This window comes from Rana temporaria, chromosome 8 (genome assembly GCF_905171775.1).
Source record: "Rana temporaria chromosome 8, aRanTem1.1, whole genome shotgun sequence".
Taxonomy (NCBI): domain Eukaryota; kingdom Metazoa; phylum Chordata; class Amphibia; order Anura; family Ranidae; genus Rana; species Rana temporaria.
The window spans coordinates 51,154,226-51,170,973 of NC_053496.1; the positions used below are offsets into that span (position 1 = coordinate 51,154,226).

Genomic DNA, 16,748 nt, shown 5'->3' on the forward strand with positions numbered 1-16,748 from the left:
TGAAATTGTCAGAAATGTGCCTCAGACAATGGCGGCATTATGGCTGACGTACGCGGCCTGCGTTCACCTCAGAGCTGCTTCCCTCTCTAGAATTCAATGTGAATGCATGAAGCCCTTTCCCCACAGAGGCAATCCCCAACCCCCTACTGACGGTCTCTGAGGGTCAAGCGCCAAGTCATGGCGGAGTGTAGACTCCTCACCCGAATTCCAGGCAACCAGCATTTCCACACACCAGAAAGCAATGGCAGCCCGTACATTTCCCTCATTGAATGATGTCCTCATAGTGCACTCCTCCTTCAACACCAACTCAGGCCTACACTCAGCGCCTACATTGCGCCCAATTTCTTCTTCTCAGCGCCTAATTAATCCATGCCCACACTCCCCCGCCTGTTTCTGCGCCTGGTGTTGTGACGAGAAATGCCCCCTGTCGAATAATGCACTGCACCGACTCCTCACCCAGCCCTAGTCTGCGGCCCCCTGCTGTCCATGTACAGGAACTGCCGCGGAACCATGCGCGACCTGCCTTGTTTCCCATCGGACTGTTTATAGTGCTGCACGCCGTGTGTTGTACGAAGAAGGGGGGACATGGTGTCCAATTATGTGAGTACATTTCTGTGTCTGCATCTGGGGGGGACCGTAATACGGGCTGGGGGCTCTGCACTGGTGAGGTTACAAGTCCTAGCATTCCCTGCCAGGCAGTGTGCATAGCTGAGGAATAGTCATAAGAGAGACTACAAGTCCCAGCATTCCCTGCCAGGCAGTGTGCATAGCTGAGGAATAGTCATAAGAGAGACTACAAGTCCCAGCATTCCCTGCCAGGCAGTGTACATAGCTGAGGAATAGTCACCAGGGAGACTACAAGTCCCAGCATTCCCTGCCAGGCAGTGTACATAGCTGAGGAATAGTCATACGAGAGAGACTACAAGTCCCAGCATTCCCTGCCAGTCAGTGTACATAGCTGAGGAATAGTTACCAGGGAGACTACAAGTCCCAGCATTCCCTGCCAGGCAGTGTACATAGCTGAGGAATACTCATAGGAGAGACTACAAGTCCCAGCATTCCCTGCCAGTCAGTGTACATAGCTGAAGAATAGTCATACGAGAGAGACTACAAGTCCCAGCATTCCCTGCCAGTAGGGTTGCCACCTCATCCCTTTAAACCAGAACACATATTAATTACACAGGTTCTGTGGCTGATTAAGGTGGTAATTAAACTCACCTGGTGCCATATCTGCATTACATTAGCCACAGAACATGTGTAATCCATATGTGTTCGGGATTAAAGGGATGAGGTGGCAACCCTACCTGCCAGGCAGTGTACATAGCTGAGGAATAGTCACCAGGGAGACTACAAGTCCCAGCATTCCCTGCCAGGCAGTGTACATAGATGAGAAATAGTCATAAGAGAGACTACAAGTTCCAGCATTCCCTGCCAGTCAGTGTACATAGTTGAGGAATAGTCATACGAGAGACTACAAGTCCCAGCATTCCCTGCCAGGCAGTGTACATAGATGAGAAATAGTCATAAGAGAGACTACAAGTCCCAGCATTCCCTGCCAGGCAGTGTACATAGTTGAGGAATAGTCACCAGGGAGACTACAAGTCCCAGCATTCCCTGCCAGGCAGTGTACATAGTTGAGGAATAGTCACCAGGGAGACTACAAGTCCCAGCATTCCCTGCCAGGCAGTGTACATAGCTGAGGAATTGCCATCAGGGAGACTACAAGTCCCAGCATTCCCTGCCAGTCAGTGTACATAGCTGAGGAATTGCCATCAGGGAGACTACAAGTCCCAGCATCCCCTGCCAAGCAGTGAAGTTGCCCCTAGGAGGACTACGAGTCACAGCATGCTTTGCTGGCAGACTGCATAGTTGTGCAGGATCCTCCAGGAGGACTACAAGCCCCAGCATTCCCTGCATTGTAGTTGACACATAGCTAAGTAGACTTTTCCTGCAAGACTACAAGTCCCAGCATTCCATGCATGGCAGGGAAGGCCCCCTAGGAGGACTACAACTCCCAGCAGGCTTCTTTAATTTACTGTGCACAAAATAAGGCAACCTTTTTTTTCTTAGTTTTGGATGGAGTGGAGAGGGATTTTTTTTTTTCCGTCTATTAATGTTTTGTTTAATGTTCTCATGAAAAGTGAAAGAAGATCCCAGATGTTGGGTTACATAATTAAGTTGGGGGGAAAAAAGACACTAGTCCATCCCAAAAAAATAGAAGAAAAAGAAACACCCACACATTGTATTACTGTCCCCAGAACAGTAGTAGAGGGAAATCTTCCAATGGGGACACTTATTCTGGTGAAGACCTGCGATTTCCTCACTTTTACTTCCTGTTGTAGCTTTAGGACAGGAAGTAAAGGGAAATTTCCACAAAGGGACTCGGATAAAATAAATAAACACTGACAGAGGTTTTAACCCTTCCTTACTCTATCCATTTCAGGCATTTTAACGCTAAATTATAACGCCTGAAAAGCATCTCTCAAGCCACCAAAGTGTGAAAGACTGAGCGCTTTCACACTGGGATGGTGCGCTTGCAGGACGGGAAAAAAAAAACCCTCCTGCAAGCAGTATCTTTGGTGCAGGTTAGGAGCAGTGTATACACCACTCCTAAACCGCCCCTTCCCATTGAAATTAATAGGCAGCTCCGCAACACGGGCGCTATTAACCCTTTCTTCGGCCGCTAGTGGGGGTTAAAAGCACCCCTATAATGGCGGTAAAGAGCCGATAAAACCGCTAACGCCCCAGTGTGAAAGGGGTCTTAACCTTAACGGTCAGTTCTCATAACATGCAGTTCAGTGTGTTTTTTTTTCTGCATCAAAAATGCAAGGAAAGTAGATTATATGGTTTTCAATGGCATAGTTCACACCAGTGCTTGCAGTTCCATTAAAAAAAAAAAAAAAAAAAGTAGAACATTCTGCATTTTTTTTTCTGCATCCAAACTGTTAGGTAGATTCACGTAGGGGTGCCTAAAATTAAGGTTGGCGTAGCCTAGCGTGTTTACACTACGCCGCCTTAAAGGGGTGGTTCCCCCTTAAAACACATTTCTAACAATACATTTGGAAGACTGCTTACACTGCGGGTAGGCTGGCTTTTTTTTTTTTTCGTACATACCTCGATATCGCCGTTTCATCCCTCGACTTCCGGGTATGAGTCTTGTGGCGGTGGGCTTTCCTAGTTGATTGACGTTCCTCCGACCGACGCATACTTGACGTCACGACTTTCCGAAAGAAGCCGAACGTCGCTGCGCAGGCGCCGTATAGAGCCGACTCTATACGGCGCCTGCGCAATGACGTTCGGCTTCTGTCGGAAAGTCGTGATGCGCAGTATGCGCCGGTCTGAGGAACGTCAATCAACTAGGTCCAGCAAGACTCATACCCGGAAGCCGAGGGATAAAACGGCGATATCGAGGTATGTACGAAAAAAAAGCCAGCCTACCCGCAGTGTAAGCAGTCTTCCGAATGTATTGTTAGAAATTTGTTTTAGGGGGAACCACCCCTTTAAGTAAGAGAGGAAAGTACATGATTCAGAAAGCACTTACCTCCTTACTTAGGGCGGCGTAGTGTAAACACGGCTGGCGTAAGGGCAGCTAATTCAAATGGGTTGGGGAGGGACGTGTTTAATGCTAATGAGGCTTGACCTCAAGTTTTTTGAAGTTTTACCTAACTGCGCATGCGCCGGGCGCCTACATTTCCCAGGACGCATTGTGGCTAGGTACGCCGTACGGGCCTATTGATTTAGACGTAAACGACGTAACTCCCGATTCGCGGACGACTTACACAAACGACGTAAAAAATTTGAACCTCGCGGCGGGAACGGCGGCCATACTTTAACATTGTTATTCCACCTCATAGGTGGAATAACTTTAGGCCGCCCAAGGCCTTACGCAAACGACGTAATTCGACTGCGGCGGCCTGGCGTACGTTCGGGAATCGGCGTAAAAGCTCATTTACATAATCTACGCCGGCCGCAATCGAAGCGCCATCTAGCGGCCAGCAGAAAAATTTCAAGCTAAGATAGAACGGCGCAAGCCGTCCTATCTTAGCTTTGTTTAAGCGTATCTCTGTTTGAGCATACGCTTAAACAAACGCCGGCGTAGATTCTGAGTTAGGTCGACTTATCTACTGATAAGTCAGCCTAACTCTACCTGAATCTACCTATGTGTTTCTATGGGCTGAACTGGCTGTATAATAAGGATGTGTGTTCCAGTGTGATTTTGGTCCGTCCCACTGCGTTTTTTGATGCGTTTTTACCACATTCCAGTACAGTCTAGTGCAGAAAAAATGCAGCATGTTTTACTTTTCTGGAACTAAAACTCACCCACTGGTGTGAACAATGCTATTGAAAACCATATAACCTACTTTCTATGCGTTTTGATGCAAAAAAAAAAAACGCACTGGACTGCATGTGGTGTGAACTGGCCCACAATTTTTAAATAAAGTGTCATAAAACACACATCATAAAGGGATCGATAAATGTATTCCATGCTGTTCATACTCCTTCAGTCACTATGAGATTTGTTTTCTGTATTCTGCAAAAACCTGGTTGACCCTGCTGCTGCTCTTTATCTCCACCTTCTGTTCATGTCCCCAATTCAGCTAGGAATTTTGCAGCTGTGGTGGCAACTCTGCACATGCTCAGTTTTTTGTGAGTTTCTATGCTGAGCATTTCCCTATCACATCTGAGCAGCCCATATGACTATAGAGTCACACATGTGTATGTATACACAGTGGTAAACGACAGTCCCCTCCCTCCCTTCCTCCTCCATGCCTGCTAACCACAAAGGGATGAGATATTACATGTAGATTAATGGAGGCTTCATTTCCCTCTTATTTTAGTACACATCCTGTGACTGACAGAAATCTGCCTACACCAGGTTATTTCCAGAAAGTAATAACAATTTGATTTGAAATCTATATTTGCATATAAATACAGTGGAACCTTGGATTATGAGCATAATCTGTTCCAGGAGAATGCTTATAATCCAAAGCACTCGCATATCAAAGCGAGTTTCCCCATAGAAGTCAATTGAAATGAAAATATATTTTTTCCACATTGACTTCTATGGCAGGGTTTGACAAATTTGCTTGAAATCTATGAGCCAGCTAAAAAAGTTAGGAGCCAGAAAACGCACCCCGTCCCGACGAGCTCGTGCGCAGAAGCGATCGCAAACGTGAGTAGCGCCTGCATATGTAAACGGTATTCAAACCACACATGTGAGGTATGGCTGCGATCATTAGAGCGAGAGCAATAATTATAGCTCTAGACCTCCTCTGTAACTCAAAACATGCAACTTGTAGAAGTTTTTAAACGTCGCCTATGGAGATTTTAAAGGGTAAAAGTTTGTCGGCATTCCACGAGTGGACGCAATTTCGAAGCGTGACATGTTGGGTATCAATTTACTCGGCGTAACATTATCTTTCACAATATAAAAAAAAAATTGGGATAACTTTACTGTTGTCTTATTTTTTTAAGTAAAAAAAAGTGTATTTTTTTCCCCAAAAAAGTGCTGCGCAAATACGGTGTGACAAAGTATTGCAATGATCGCCATTTTATTCTCTAGGGTGTTAGAATAAAAAAATATACATAATGTTTGGGGGTTATAATTAGAGGGAAGGAGATGGCAGTGAAAACTGTAAAAAAAACACACAGAACTGCTGTTTTACTTGTAATGTCAACGGCCACCACCAGATGGCCCCAGGTCACAGAAGGCAGCTTGAGCCTTCACAAGGCTGCAAAGCCGCGGCCTATATTACCGGCCGTCGTGGGCCCGCCGTGATCGCGTGGAGGTGGGGGCGCGCGGAGACACCGGATCCTGTGCCTCCGTGTGCCCCCACCTCCCCCGGCCGGTAATTGAGGCCGCGGCTTTGCGACCTCAATTACCGGCGGGCGCCAGGTCACAATTTCTTGTCGCAATTGCGACCTGGCGCCCGGATTTTGTCGAGGCCTGTTCTATGGCATGCAATACCGCATGTGGCCAGAGAACAGAACAGCTGTAAACCTGTCACAGTCACGGCTCCCACATTAATTATTCATTTTTGTATGCAGGCACGCGGCTATGAAGGCTACGAATCCGATTTTAGTGATGAAGAAGGAGAACCGGACACACATGCCAAAAAAAGACGGTAACAAGTTCCAAGATGTCTATTTATGTTTAGCGTCTTCTTGTACTGCCCTCATATATATTACAAGAATTGCTGGCAGCTAAGAGTAACCGAGCACCAATGCCAGGATGGTGGCAGCCAGCGATTTTTTTCAGTCGGCAATTCTGTGCACGATAAGGACGATCATAGCTGCAGTTTCGCCACTTGATCGTTCTTACAGGCGACGAGGGTAATTTCTATGACCGTCGGAGGCCTGGGCGCAACTTTATGACGTCACGTGTGTGCTGCAGATGTAAATGAAGCCGTGATTGCGGCTGTCAGCATGAGATTGGGGAATTTATTTTCTCGATCTCATGCTTTCCAGCCCGGAGTAAAGATGTGGGGCCTTATTGACCCCGCATCTCTCCATAAAGAGGACCTGTCACACACTAGTCCTATTACAAGGGATGTTTACATTCCTTGTAATAGGAATAAAAGTGATAAAAAAAAAAAAATGAAAACGTCCCTGTCCCATGTAGCTCGTGCTCAGAAGCGAACACACACGTAAGTCCCGCATATGTAAACGCCATTCAAACCACACATGTGAGATATCACTGTGTGCGTAAAGCACGAGCAACAATTCTAGCACTAGACCTCTGTAACTCTAAACTGGTAACCTGTAAAATTTTGAAGTACCGAAGTTTGGCGCCATTCCATGAGTGTACACAATTTTAAAGCGTGACATGTTAGGTATCTATTTACTCTGCGTAACAACATCTTTCACATTATATGAAAAAATTGGGCTAACATTACTGTTTTGTTTTTTTAATTCATGAAACGTTTTTTTTTTTTTTTTAAAAGGCGTTTGAAAAATTATTGCGCAAATACCTTGCAAGATAAAAAGTTGCAATGACCGCCATTTTATTCCCTAGGGGGTCTGCTAAAAAAAAACTAAATAATGTTTGGGGGTTCTGAGGAATTTTCTTTCCAAAAAAATATGATTTTTACTTGTAGGAGAGGAGTGCCAGAATTGGCCCGGTATGGAAGTGGTTAAAAAATAGTTCAAAGAGGTTCAAAAAATGACAGTTACATGACTAAGTGAGAGGGCCTTATTGTGTTAAAGTGAAACTAAAGGTAAAAATGCTTAGTTCCAATGGTTCGATGCTTGCAAAGTCCCCCACCACCAGAACTGGCATCTTCTCCCCGACTTCTTCTGGGTTCCAGCCTTCAGCCATTTTGTATTGGCTGGCGCGCATTTGCAGGAGTGCAGTCGCACTCTGTGTACATTCTACAAAGGGATTGCGAACAGACCAGTAAGTGTATTTTATTTTAGAAATGCAGATAAGTGTATTATTGCAGAAAAATACACTTTGCATGTCTTTTGCAATAAAGACCCTTACTGTTCGCAATTTTAAAGCGGAGTTCCGGCCACAATTTCACTTTTTAAATATAAATACCCCTGTAATACACAAGCTTAATGTATTCTAGTAAAGTTAGTCTGTAAACGAAGGTCCGTTTTGTTAGGTTGTTACAGCATTTAGACACTTTATAAAATAGAAATTGACTTGGGCCATCTTAAGTGTGGGCATCATGAAGCCAGACTGTATGACTTCCTGGATTTCAGCCTTGCTGATCTCGCACATGCTCAGTGCTGCACAAGCGGTGTAATAGGTTTCAGATCAGGTTTCAGCACCTGTACTGTCCAAGTCACATGATTCTTTGAGACTGGGGAGTGCACAGACTCCTGGAAAGTTACACCCACTACATTCCCAGGAGTCTGTGCGGTGTAGGTTAGGAAGCTTAAGCACCTAGGTGCAGGAAGAGGGAAGATTAACTATTCTGCCTAGCAAAAACACTTTGAAGGCATCTAAAAAACATTTTTTTTTCTTAAAGGACTAATGACATTTTTTTAAAACTACTGATGTAATGTTATATTTATGGGTGGAACTCCACTTTAACTTCTGCTTTTAGGACTCTCTCACACCTGAAAACTGATGGGAAACCTTTCGCAAATTTAACTCACAGAGATACGAGCTTACATCAGTTTTCAACTGCGTTTCAGTGAGTTTTTATGCACGTTTACATCAGTTTTCATGTGTCAGGCCTCGTACATACGGGCCAGAATCTCGGCAGGAAAAATACGTTGTTTTTCCTGACGAGATTCTTGGTAAGAATCTCTTGCCGCCCGAGTGTAGGCACAGTCCTTTCAAAAGAACCGCGGTTCTTTTGAAAGGCAAGAACGCGGTGACGTCATCGCGTACGGTGAACATGCGCTCGTCACATTTGATGCCGTCGCCGCCATCTTGCTTCACCCTAACTATGCCGGGGAAGCTAGCGCGCATGCGTCAAAGTCATTTTGAGCGTGCGCGGGTTTCAACGGCGACAGGTAAGTATACACACTCTCGGGTTTGTCGTCGGGAAACAGGCCGACAAGAATCTCGACGAGAAAATAGAGAGCAGGATTCTGGCCAGATTTCCAGACGAGAAACCTGAAAGCCTCGTACACACGCTCGGTTTACTCTGCCAGCAGTTTTCTTGCAGATTCTTGCCGAGAAAACCGAGCGTGTGTACGAGGCTTCAGTTATGTGCCCTGTTCACACCACAGTGCTGCTGTCATGCCAGTTCTTTTTTTCAATGCAGAAAACTGCATACATGTTGCAGATTCCTGTGCTGAAAAAATCTGCAGTGCTGTGAACAGGGCACACAGAGAACATTTTTTTAAGTTTATTTTTCTTTTATTGTGCCCTTGCAGAACGCATGCAAAAAAACTGATGTGAACATGGAATACACAAGATTGAAAATGTGTTGTCTAAAGCCTTGTACACACAATCGGATTTCCATCGGACAAATCCGTGGATTTTTGTCCGAAGGGCGTTGGTCGTGAACTTGTTCTGCATACAGACGGCAGAACTTTTTCAGCCAACGTACACAAAACAACGTGTTTTTTTAGCTCTTTAGCGCCACCCTTTGGGCAACTTTTGCTAATGTTGTCTTTATGGTTGGCATTGGTTCAGAAGCATGCGTAATTGTACACACGATCAGATAATCCAACAAGGCACATCTGTTGTTAAAATATTTGAAAGCATGCTATCCAACATTTGTTGTCGGAAATTCCATCAACAATTGTCTGATGGAGCGTACAAATAGCCGGATTTTCCAGAAAAACCCTTCCGTCACACATTTGTTGTCGGGAAATCTGATCGTGTGTACGGGGCTTTACAGAGATGGAGGTCTCCATTGAACATCCCAGGCATTATAAAGTGCTGTTCCATTTCTTCTTAAAATCGAAGTGAACTGTATAAATGTATTACAGGAAAAACAGTAGAAACTTTCCCCCTTTTTTTTTTTGTTGCAACAAGGATTAAAAAGTAGCCCAGCTCTCACATTTACTCCCCTGAACACAGCCTAATCAGCAGCACTACTCAGGGAGTGATAGCGACGTTCATTAGCACCGTGTTCAGTGGAGCCTGTCCGACTGCAGAAGAAATGGGAGGAAAAAAAAAGTGTTTTATTACTGCATATGCAATCAGGCTGCATTACAGAAATAATTTAAAGTGGTTTAACCACTCAACCCCCGGACCATATTGCTGGTCAAAGACCAGAGCACTTTTTGCGTTTCGGCACTGCGTCGCTTTAACTGACAATTGCGCGGTCGTGCGACGTGGCTCCCAAGCAAAATTGGCGTCCTTTTTTTTCCCACAAATAGAGCTTTCTTTTGGTGGCAATTGATCACCTCTGCGGTTTTTAGTTTTTGCGCTATAAACAAAAATAGAGCGACAATTTTGAAAAAAAAATATATTTTTTACTTTTGGCTATAATAAATATCCCCCAAAAATATATAAAAAACATTTTTTTTCCTCAGTTTAGGCCGATACGTATTCTTCTACATATTTTTCGTAAAAAAAAATCGCAATAAGCGTTTATTGATTGGTTTGCTCAAAAGTTGTAGCGTTTACAGAATAGGGGGTATTTTTATGGCATTTTAATTAATATTTTTTTTACTAGTAATGGCGGCGATTAGCGTTTTTTTTTTTTTTTTTTCCGGTACTGCGACATTATGGCGGACACTTTTGACACATTTTTGGGACCATTGGCATTTTTATAGCGATCAGTGCTATTAAAAATACATTGGATTACTATAAAAATGCCACTGGCAGTGAAGGGGTTAACACTAGGGGTCGGGGAAGGGGTTAAGTATGTTCCCTGGGTGTGTTCTAACTGTAGGGGGGTGGCCTCACTAGGGGAAATGACTGATCTTCTGTTCATACATTGCATGAACAGAAGATCAGCATTTCTCTCCCTGACAGGACCGACAGCTCCCGGTCCCCGCTCTGTAACGAGCAATCGCGGGTGCCCGGCGGCGATCGCGCCTGCGCGAGAGCCGACGTTATATTACGTGCTCTCGCGCAGGGCAGCCGACCTGCCGCCGTAAAATGACGGCGGCTGGTCGGCAAGTGGTTAATTGAGTTTTAAGGTACTTTTAAATTATAACCTATGGATACTGACGTCAGGTACCGGCAAAGATTGAGAGGGTAATTTGAGATCGGTTTCACCTTACATGGAATTCGCTGTGGTTTGTGTTCCTTGCAATAGGTCATAGTATAGGACCAGCCTGTACTGCAGGGGTGCCCAACCAGTGGCCCTGGGGGCCACATGTGGCACCCTCTGATGTGGCTCGCGACCCCCTGATCTGGGATGGAATAAAATGGAATACTGTTATTAAAGGTACGTTTATTACTAAAATCAGTGTATAAATGGGCAAATCTGTTCTGCAGTGGTTACTGGGCTGCCTTCAAACTGATCCACAGGTGCAGAGAAGTGCTCCTGCGAGTTACCTGCACTGAGCCATAGACTTCCATTACCTTGCGAGTTTTGTGTGCTTTCTGAAAGTGCACCACACCTACAGGATATAATAGAAGTTTATGGCAAAGTGCAGCCAACCTGCAGGAAAGCCACTGGTAAACTGTGCTGCACACGTGATGCGGGTTAACAACTGTGCTTCAGTGTGAGAGCAGCCTTAGGCCCCTTTCACACGGTCCCTCCATTCACCTCTAAGGAGCAGAAGATGTAAATGAACTTGTGTCTGGTTACAAACGCCTACCTCCAATCCAATCCTCTCAAAAAAAAAGTAGTAGTAGAGTGGGCTCTATAGAGCCGAGTGGGCTGCCATCCACCCGCTCCGCTTATTGTGGCCCACGACCAGTTACCAAGTCGCTTATGTGGCCCTTGCTCTTCAAAAGGTTGGGCACCCCTGCTGTACTGTATATGGTATAGTTTTCAAATCTCATTTATTTAAAATGTGGTGTCAGTCTGACACCCCGCAACACCGATCTAGGTAAAGTGTCTCTCATGGGGACACTTTACCACGTGATCAGCCGTGTCCAATCACGGCTGATCACGATGTAAACAGCAAAAGCCGGTAATTGCCTTTTCCTCACTCGCGTCTATCAGACGCGAGTAGAGGAGAGCCGATCGGCTGCTCCTCTGACAGGGGGGGTTTGTGCTGATCGATTATCAGCACAGCCCCCCCTGAGGATGCCCACTGGACCACCAGGGATTCCACTAGATCACCAGGGATTTAAATCAAAGGTATGCCACCCTAGACCACCAGGGATGACACATAATGGATGCCAATCAGTGCCACAACGGATGCCAATCAGTGCCCACAATGGGCATCACTGATTGGCAGGCATTGTTTGGCACTGATTGGCATCCATTAGTACAACACATTAGTTAGTGCCCATCTATGCCCATCCGTGCCGCCTATCCCTGCCCATCCGTACCGCCTATCCCTGCCCATCCGTGCCGCCTATCCCTGCCCATCCGTGCCGCCTATCCCTGCCCATCCGTGCCGCCTATCCCTGCCCATCCGTGCCGCCTATCCCTGCCCATCCGTGCCGCCTATCCCTGCCCATCCGTGCCGCCTATCCCTGCCCATCCGTGCCGCCTATCCGTGCTGCCCATCATCAATGCCACCACATCAGTGCCACCTTATCAGTGCCAGTCAGTGCAGTACAATCAGTGACCATTAGTGAAGGAGAAAACGTACTTATTTGCAATGTTTTATAACGGAAACAAAAAAACGTTTTTTTTTTCTAATTTTTCGGTCATTTTTTTATTTTTTTTTGCAGAAAATAAAAATCCCAGAGGTGATCAAATACCACCAAAAGAAAGCTCTATTTGTGGGTACAAAATGATAAAAATGTAGTTTGGGTACAGTATAGCACGACCGTGCAATTGTCATTCAAAGTGCGACAGCACTGAAAGCTAAAAATTGGTCTAGCGGGAAGGTGTATAAGTGCCCTGTATGGAAGTGGTTAATACTGGTCTGCTAATAGTTAGCATTTTTTCCACTTTTGGGTTTTTGAAGAGTGGGAAAAAAAAGCTAACGTTTATTCATTGTATACCTTCTTTACTACAGGTACAAATGGGAGAGATGGCAAAACCTATTTCTCTGTATTGAGGTGAAAGAAGCCAAGCCTTTATTTAATACAGTTACATAAATGGATCCCTTAGAAAGATGTAACACAAATGAGAGACAAATACAGGCTTAATGGGTTTAGTTTGGTCCTCAGTTGTGTGTTGCTGTCAGTTTGTGTTAAATATTTGGAGCTGAGTCCATACAGACTTTTATTCCATCTATTCCCAGCATCACTCATTAGATCTCTCATCCACATATAATTCATCGCAGGATTCTGTCATCACTCAGAGGGAAGAGTACGCTATGAAAAACAGAATAATTCTTCTTTATTTTTTCAGAACTGTTGAGTACAACATATGGGTATAATTTATTGTGAATGTACACCGAGTCTCTTCTGTGAAATGTGCCAGAAAGGAAAAGCGAGCTGCCATGACAACCTGACACATTACGTTCCCGGCTAGCTTTTACGGGCTGAAGCCTAATCTTCTGTGAAAATGTTAGCTGCCGGGCCTATTCTGCACATCATTCGATTTCTACACTATATTGTCAAAAGTATTGGGACACCTGCCTTTATACGCACATGAACTTTAATGGCATCCCAGTCTTAAGGCCCGTACACACGATCGGATATTCCGACAACAATTGTGTGATGTAAGGGTTTTGTCGGATAAGACCGCCTGTATGCTCCATCGGACAATTGTTGGATGGTCATGCTTTCAAATTGTCCAACAAATGTGTTCCATTGGATTATTCGATCGTGTATACACAAGTCCATCGGACTTAAATCCAAGGTGCAAACCTGCATGCTCCGAACCAATGCTAACCATCAGACAACATTGGCAGAAGTTGCCCAAAGGGTGGCGCTAAAGAGCTGAAAAAGGCTTTAGTCTGTAGGGTTCAATATTGACCCACCGTTTGCAGCTATAACTCTTCTGGGAAGGCAGTCCACAAGACTTATGAGTGTGTCTATGGAATAGTCTGACCATTCTTCCATATGTGAGGTCAGGACTCTATGCAGGCCAGTCCAGTTCCTCGACCCCAAACTCGCTCCTCCATGTCTTTACAGACCTTGCTTTGTGCACTGGTACGCAGTCATGTTGAAACAGGAAGGGACCATCCCCAAAATGTTCCCACAAAGTTGGGAGCATGAAATTGTCCAAAATGTCTTGGTATGCTGACGCCTTAAGGGCTCTTTCACACAGGGCGGACCGTTTTTGGGCTCTGCTTTGCTCAGCGGGGATCGCTCCGTCGATCCCCCGCTGAGCCGGCAGATGACAGGTTTGTCTCTGCACACTGTTCAGGGACCGACCTGTCAGAGCGCCGCTCTCCCCTATAGGGATCGGATGATGACGGAGCGTAGAGTGCGTTGTCACCCGATCCCATCCGCCAGTCGGATGGAAAATAGGGTTTTTCTCCATCACACTTTGGCGGATCGGAGCGGGTCGGATGTTAGCGGGCATGTCACCGCTGACATCCGTGGCTCCATAGAGGAGCCCCCATGTGAAAGAGCCCTTGGAGCTCACTTCACTGGAACTAAGGGGGGTGAACAAGTCATTATAACGTTAACAGATGTTGCTGAATCTGGTCTGGGAATCTAGACATCATTGACCTCTGGTCATAAAAGACATGGAGTACGTTTTTTTTTTTTTTTTGCACATTGTAAGCCCAAATTCTAAAAATGTTGGGACACTGTGTAAAATCTATATAAAACAAAATACACTGATTTGCAAATCTTATAAACACATATGTTTTCTATTTTCAATTGAGAATAAAATATCAAATGTTTAAATTGAAAAAAATTACCAGTTTAAGGACAAAAATAGATGGTAATTTAGAAATTTGTGGCAGTAACATGTCTCAAAAAAGTTGGGACAGGAACAAAAAGCTAGCAAATTAAGTGGTACTAACAAGGAAGAACATTTTGCATGTAATTACGTTAATTGGCAACAGGTCAGTAACATGATAGTTAAAAAAGGGGCATCTTAGAAAGTCAGAGTTTCTCAGAAGTTATGATGGGCAGAGGTTTACCAATCAGTAAAAAGCTGCATCTAAATATTGTTGAACAATTTCAGAATAATGTTTCTCAATGTAAAATTGCAAAGACTTTAAATATCTCATCATCTACAGTACATAATGGCATCAAATATTCCAAGAATCTGGAGAAATCTGTGTGCAAGGGACAAGGCTGAAGCACAATGATGGATGCCTGTGATCTTCAAGCCATCAGACGGCATTGCATTAAAAACATGATTCTGTGATGGACATCACATCATGGTCTCAGGAATACTTCCAAAAATCACTGTCTGTGTGGGAGGAGCCTGATTCCCCCAGAGAGTTTGTTGGGGAGCATAGTGCCTTTCCATTGGTATTAGTGGGAAGAGATGGGCCCCATCATTGGTTTCAGTGGAAGGATTAATGCTCCATCTTTGGTGTCAGTGGGAGGAATAGTGCCCCATCTTTGGTGTCAGTGGGAGGAATCGTGTTCCATTATTTATGTCAGTGGGAGGAGTAGCGTCACATCGTTACTGTCAGTGAAAGGAATGCTGCACTTATCTAAAGAATCCCAATTAGGCCAGGTTCACACTAGTCCGACAAACGCTCCGACATTGGGAGCTCATGTCGCCTGACGTGTGAAAATCAATGTTTCCCTATGAGAGCCGTCTTAACTGGTCCGACGCATGACGGAGCGACTTTGCAAATGCTGCTTGTACTACTTTGGTCCGACCTTGATCCTACTTCACTCCATTGACTATCATTGGCGTAGGATCAAAGTCGGAACGCAGTCTTGCACTCTCCGACTTTGGCATGCGACTTGTACTCTGCTGATCTTGAGGGGGAACTCCACGCCAAATTTTAACAAAAAAAAACGGCATGGGTTCCCCCTCCCAAGAGCATACCAGGCCAGGCCCATGGTATGGATTTTGGGGGGAACCCCACGACATTTTTTTTTTACGTAGGGGGGTTCCCCTTTAAATCCGCACCAGACCCATGGGCCTGGTATGCTCCTGGAGGGGAACCCATGCCGTTTTTTCTGTTAAAATTTGGCGTGGAGTTCCCCCTCAAGATTCATATCAAACACAGTGCCTGATATTGGCAGGGATCCAAGTCGGATCCCCACTCATTGAAAGTTGGACTTCAAGTCGCAGGGCAAAGTCAGATCAAAGTAGTATCCTGTTCATAAAAGTCGGATGGATGTAGGACCAATGTAGGATCAGTGTAGGGCCAATGTCGCAGAGCAAAGTAGGATGAAAGTCGTATAGTGTGAACCCAGCCTTAATGTGATAATAAATAAGTCGCAACATAAAGGAAACAAAGAAATACGATGTTCACAATTTAAAACTGTGATCATAAATTGGTGACATTAGTACAACCAAAATAATATATCCCAAAGTGCTTTATTTACATGCTGTTCAAAATAAAGTCCATTGAACTGACATACATGGTCCTCGGCTTTTTAAATGGTGAAAAGCTGCCCCTTTTATACAAGTCTTTGTGTATACTTCTATCCTGTGTCCATGCCACCATGCAACACATGAGGCAATGTCGTCACCACCTCCAGGGCAGAGCCGGTGCGATTCTGGTGTGAACTGGCTTTCAAAGAGACAAGAAGAATAACTGAAGCAGTACATATGTGGGGTAGTTTCTTATCGAGGTCTTAGAAATGTGAGTATGTGGCAAAGGAGTTGGTATAATGCCAAGGATTTTGGCTTCAGTGGAGAAAGCCTACATACTGAAATACATGGGTATATACCGAGTTTACAATTTATTTCACACCTGGTAGTTCTAGAGTACAGTAAAACCTTGGTTTGCAAGCATAATTTGTTCCAGAAACATGCTTGTAATCCAAAGCACTTGTATATCAAAGCATTTTTTTTACAGGGTATAAAAGAGAAGAGAGGCACCTCTAAGTGTAGCAATAAGTTGCTAAATGTTGTACCTTCATTAAATGTAACCATATTGCTACACTTAGAGGCTCCTCTCGTCTTTTTTTTATACTCAGTTGTGACATGACGCTACTCTTATATCAAGACATCGCTTGTATATCAAGGCAAAATGTATTAAAACATTTAGCGTGTCTTGCAAAACGCTCTCAAACCAAGTTACTCTCAAACCAAGGTTTTACTGTACTTCTTATTGTCTAACCTGTGTGGGGATATTGAACAGTTGGGCACCATTGCTGTAAATGCATATTATTGGAAATGGGTTTGTCGCTTTAAGAGTACACAATGGATAGTATTGTAAAC

The 16,748-nt window shown here is 44.6% G+C and overlaps 1 protein-coding gene across 2 annotated transcripts in view; it reads left to right on the forward strand.

Moving 5' to 3' along the window:
• Window positions 1–493: 493 nt before the first annotated feature.
• The window catches only part of LOC120946931 (protein FRA10AC1), a 69,444-nt gene continuing 53,189 nt past the window's right edge, over window positions 494–16,748 (forward strand). For both annotated transcript variants that reach the window (XM_040361766.1, XM_040361767.1), the window contains exons 1-2: window positions 494–600; window positions 6,049–6,125. In XM_040361766.1, coding sequence (XP_040217700.1) covers window positions 586–600; window positions 6,049–6,125 — 92 coding nt within the window. In that variant the 5' untranslated portion in view covers window positions 494–585. The remainder of the gene's footprint in view (window positions 601–6,048; window positions 6,126–16,748) is intronic.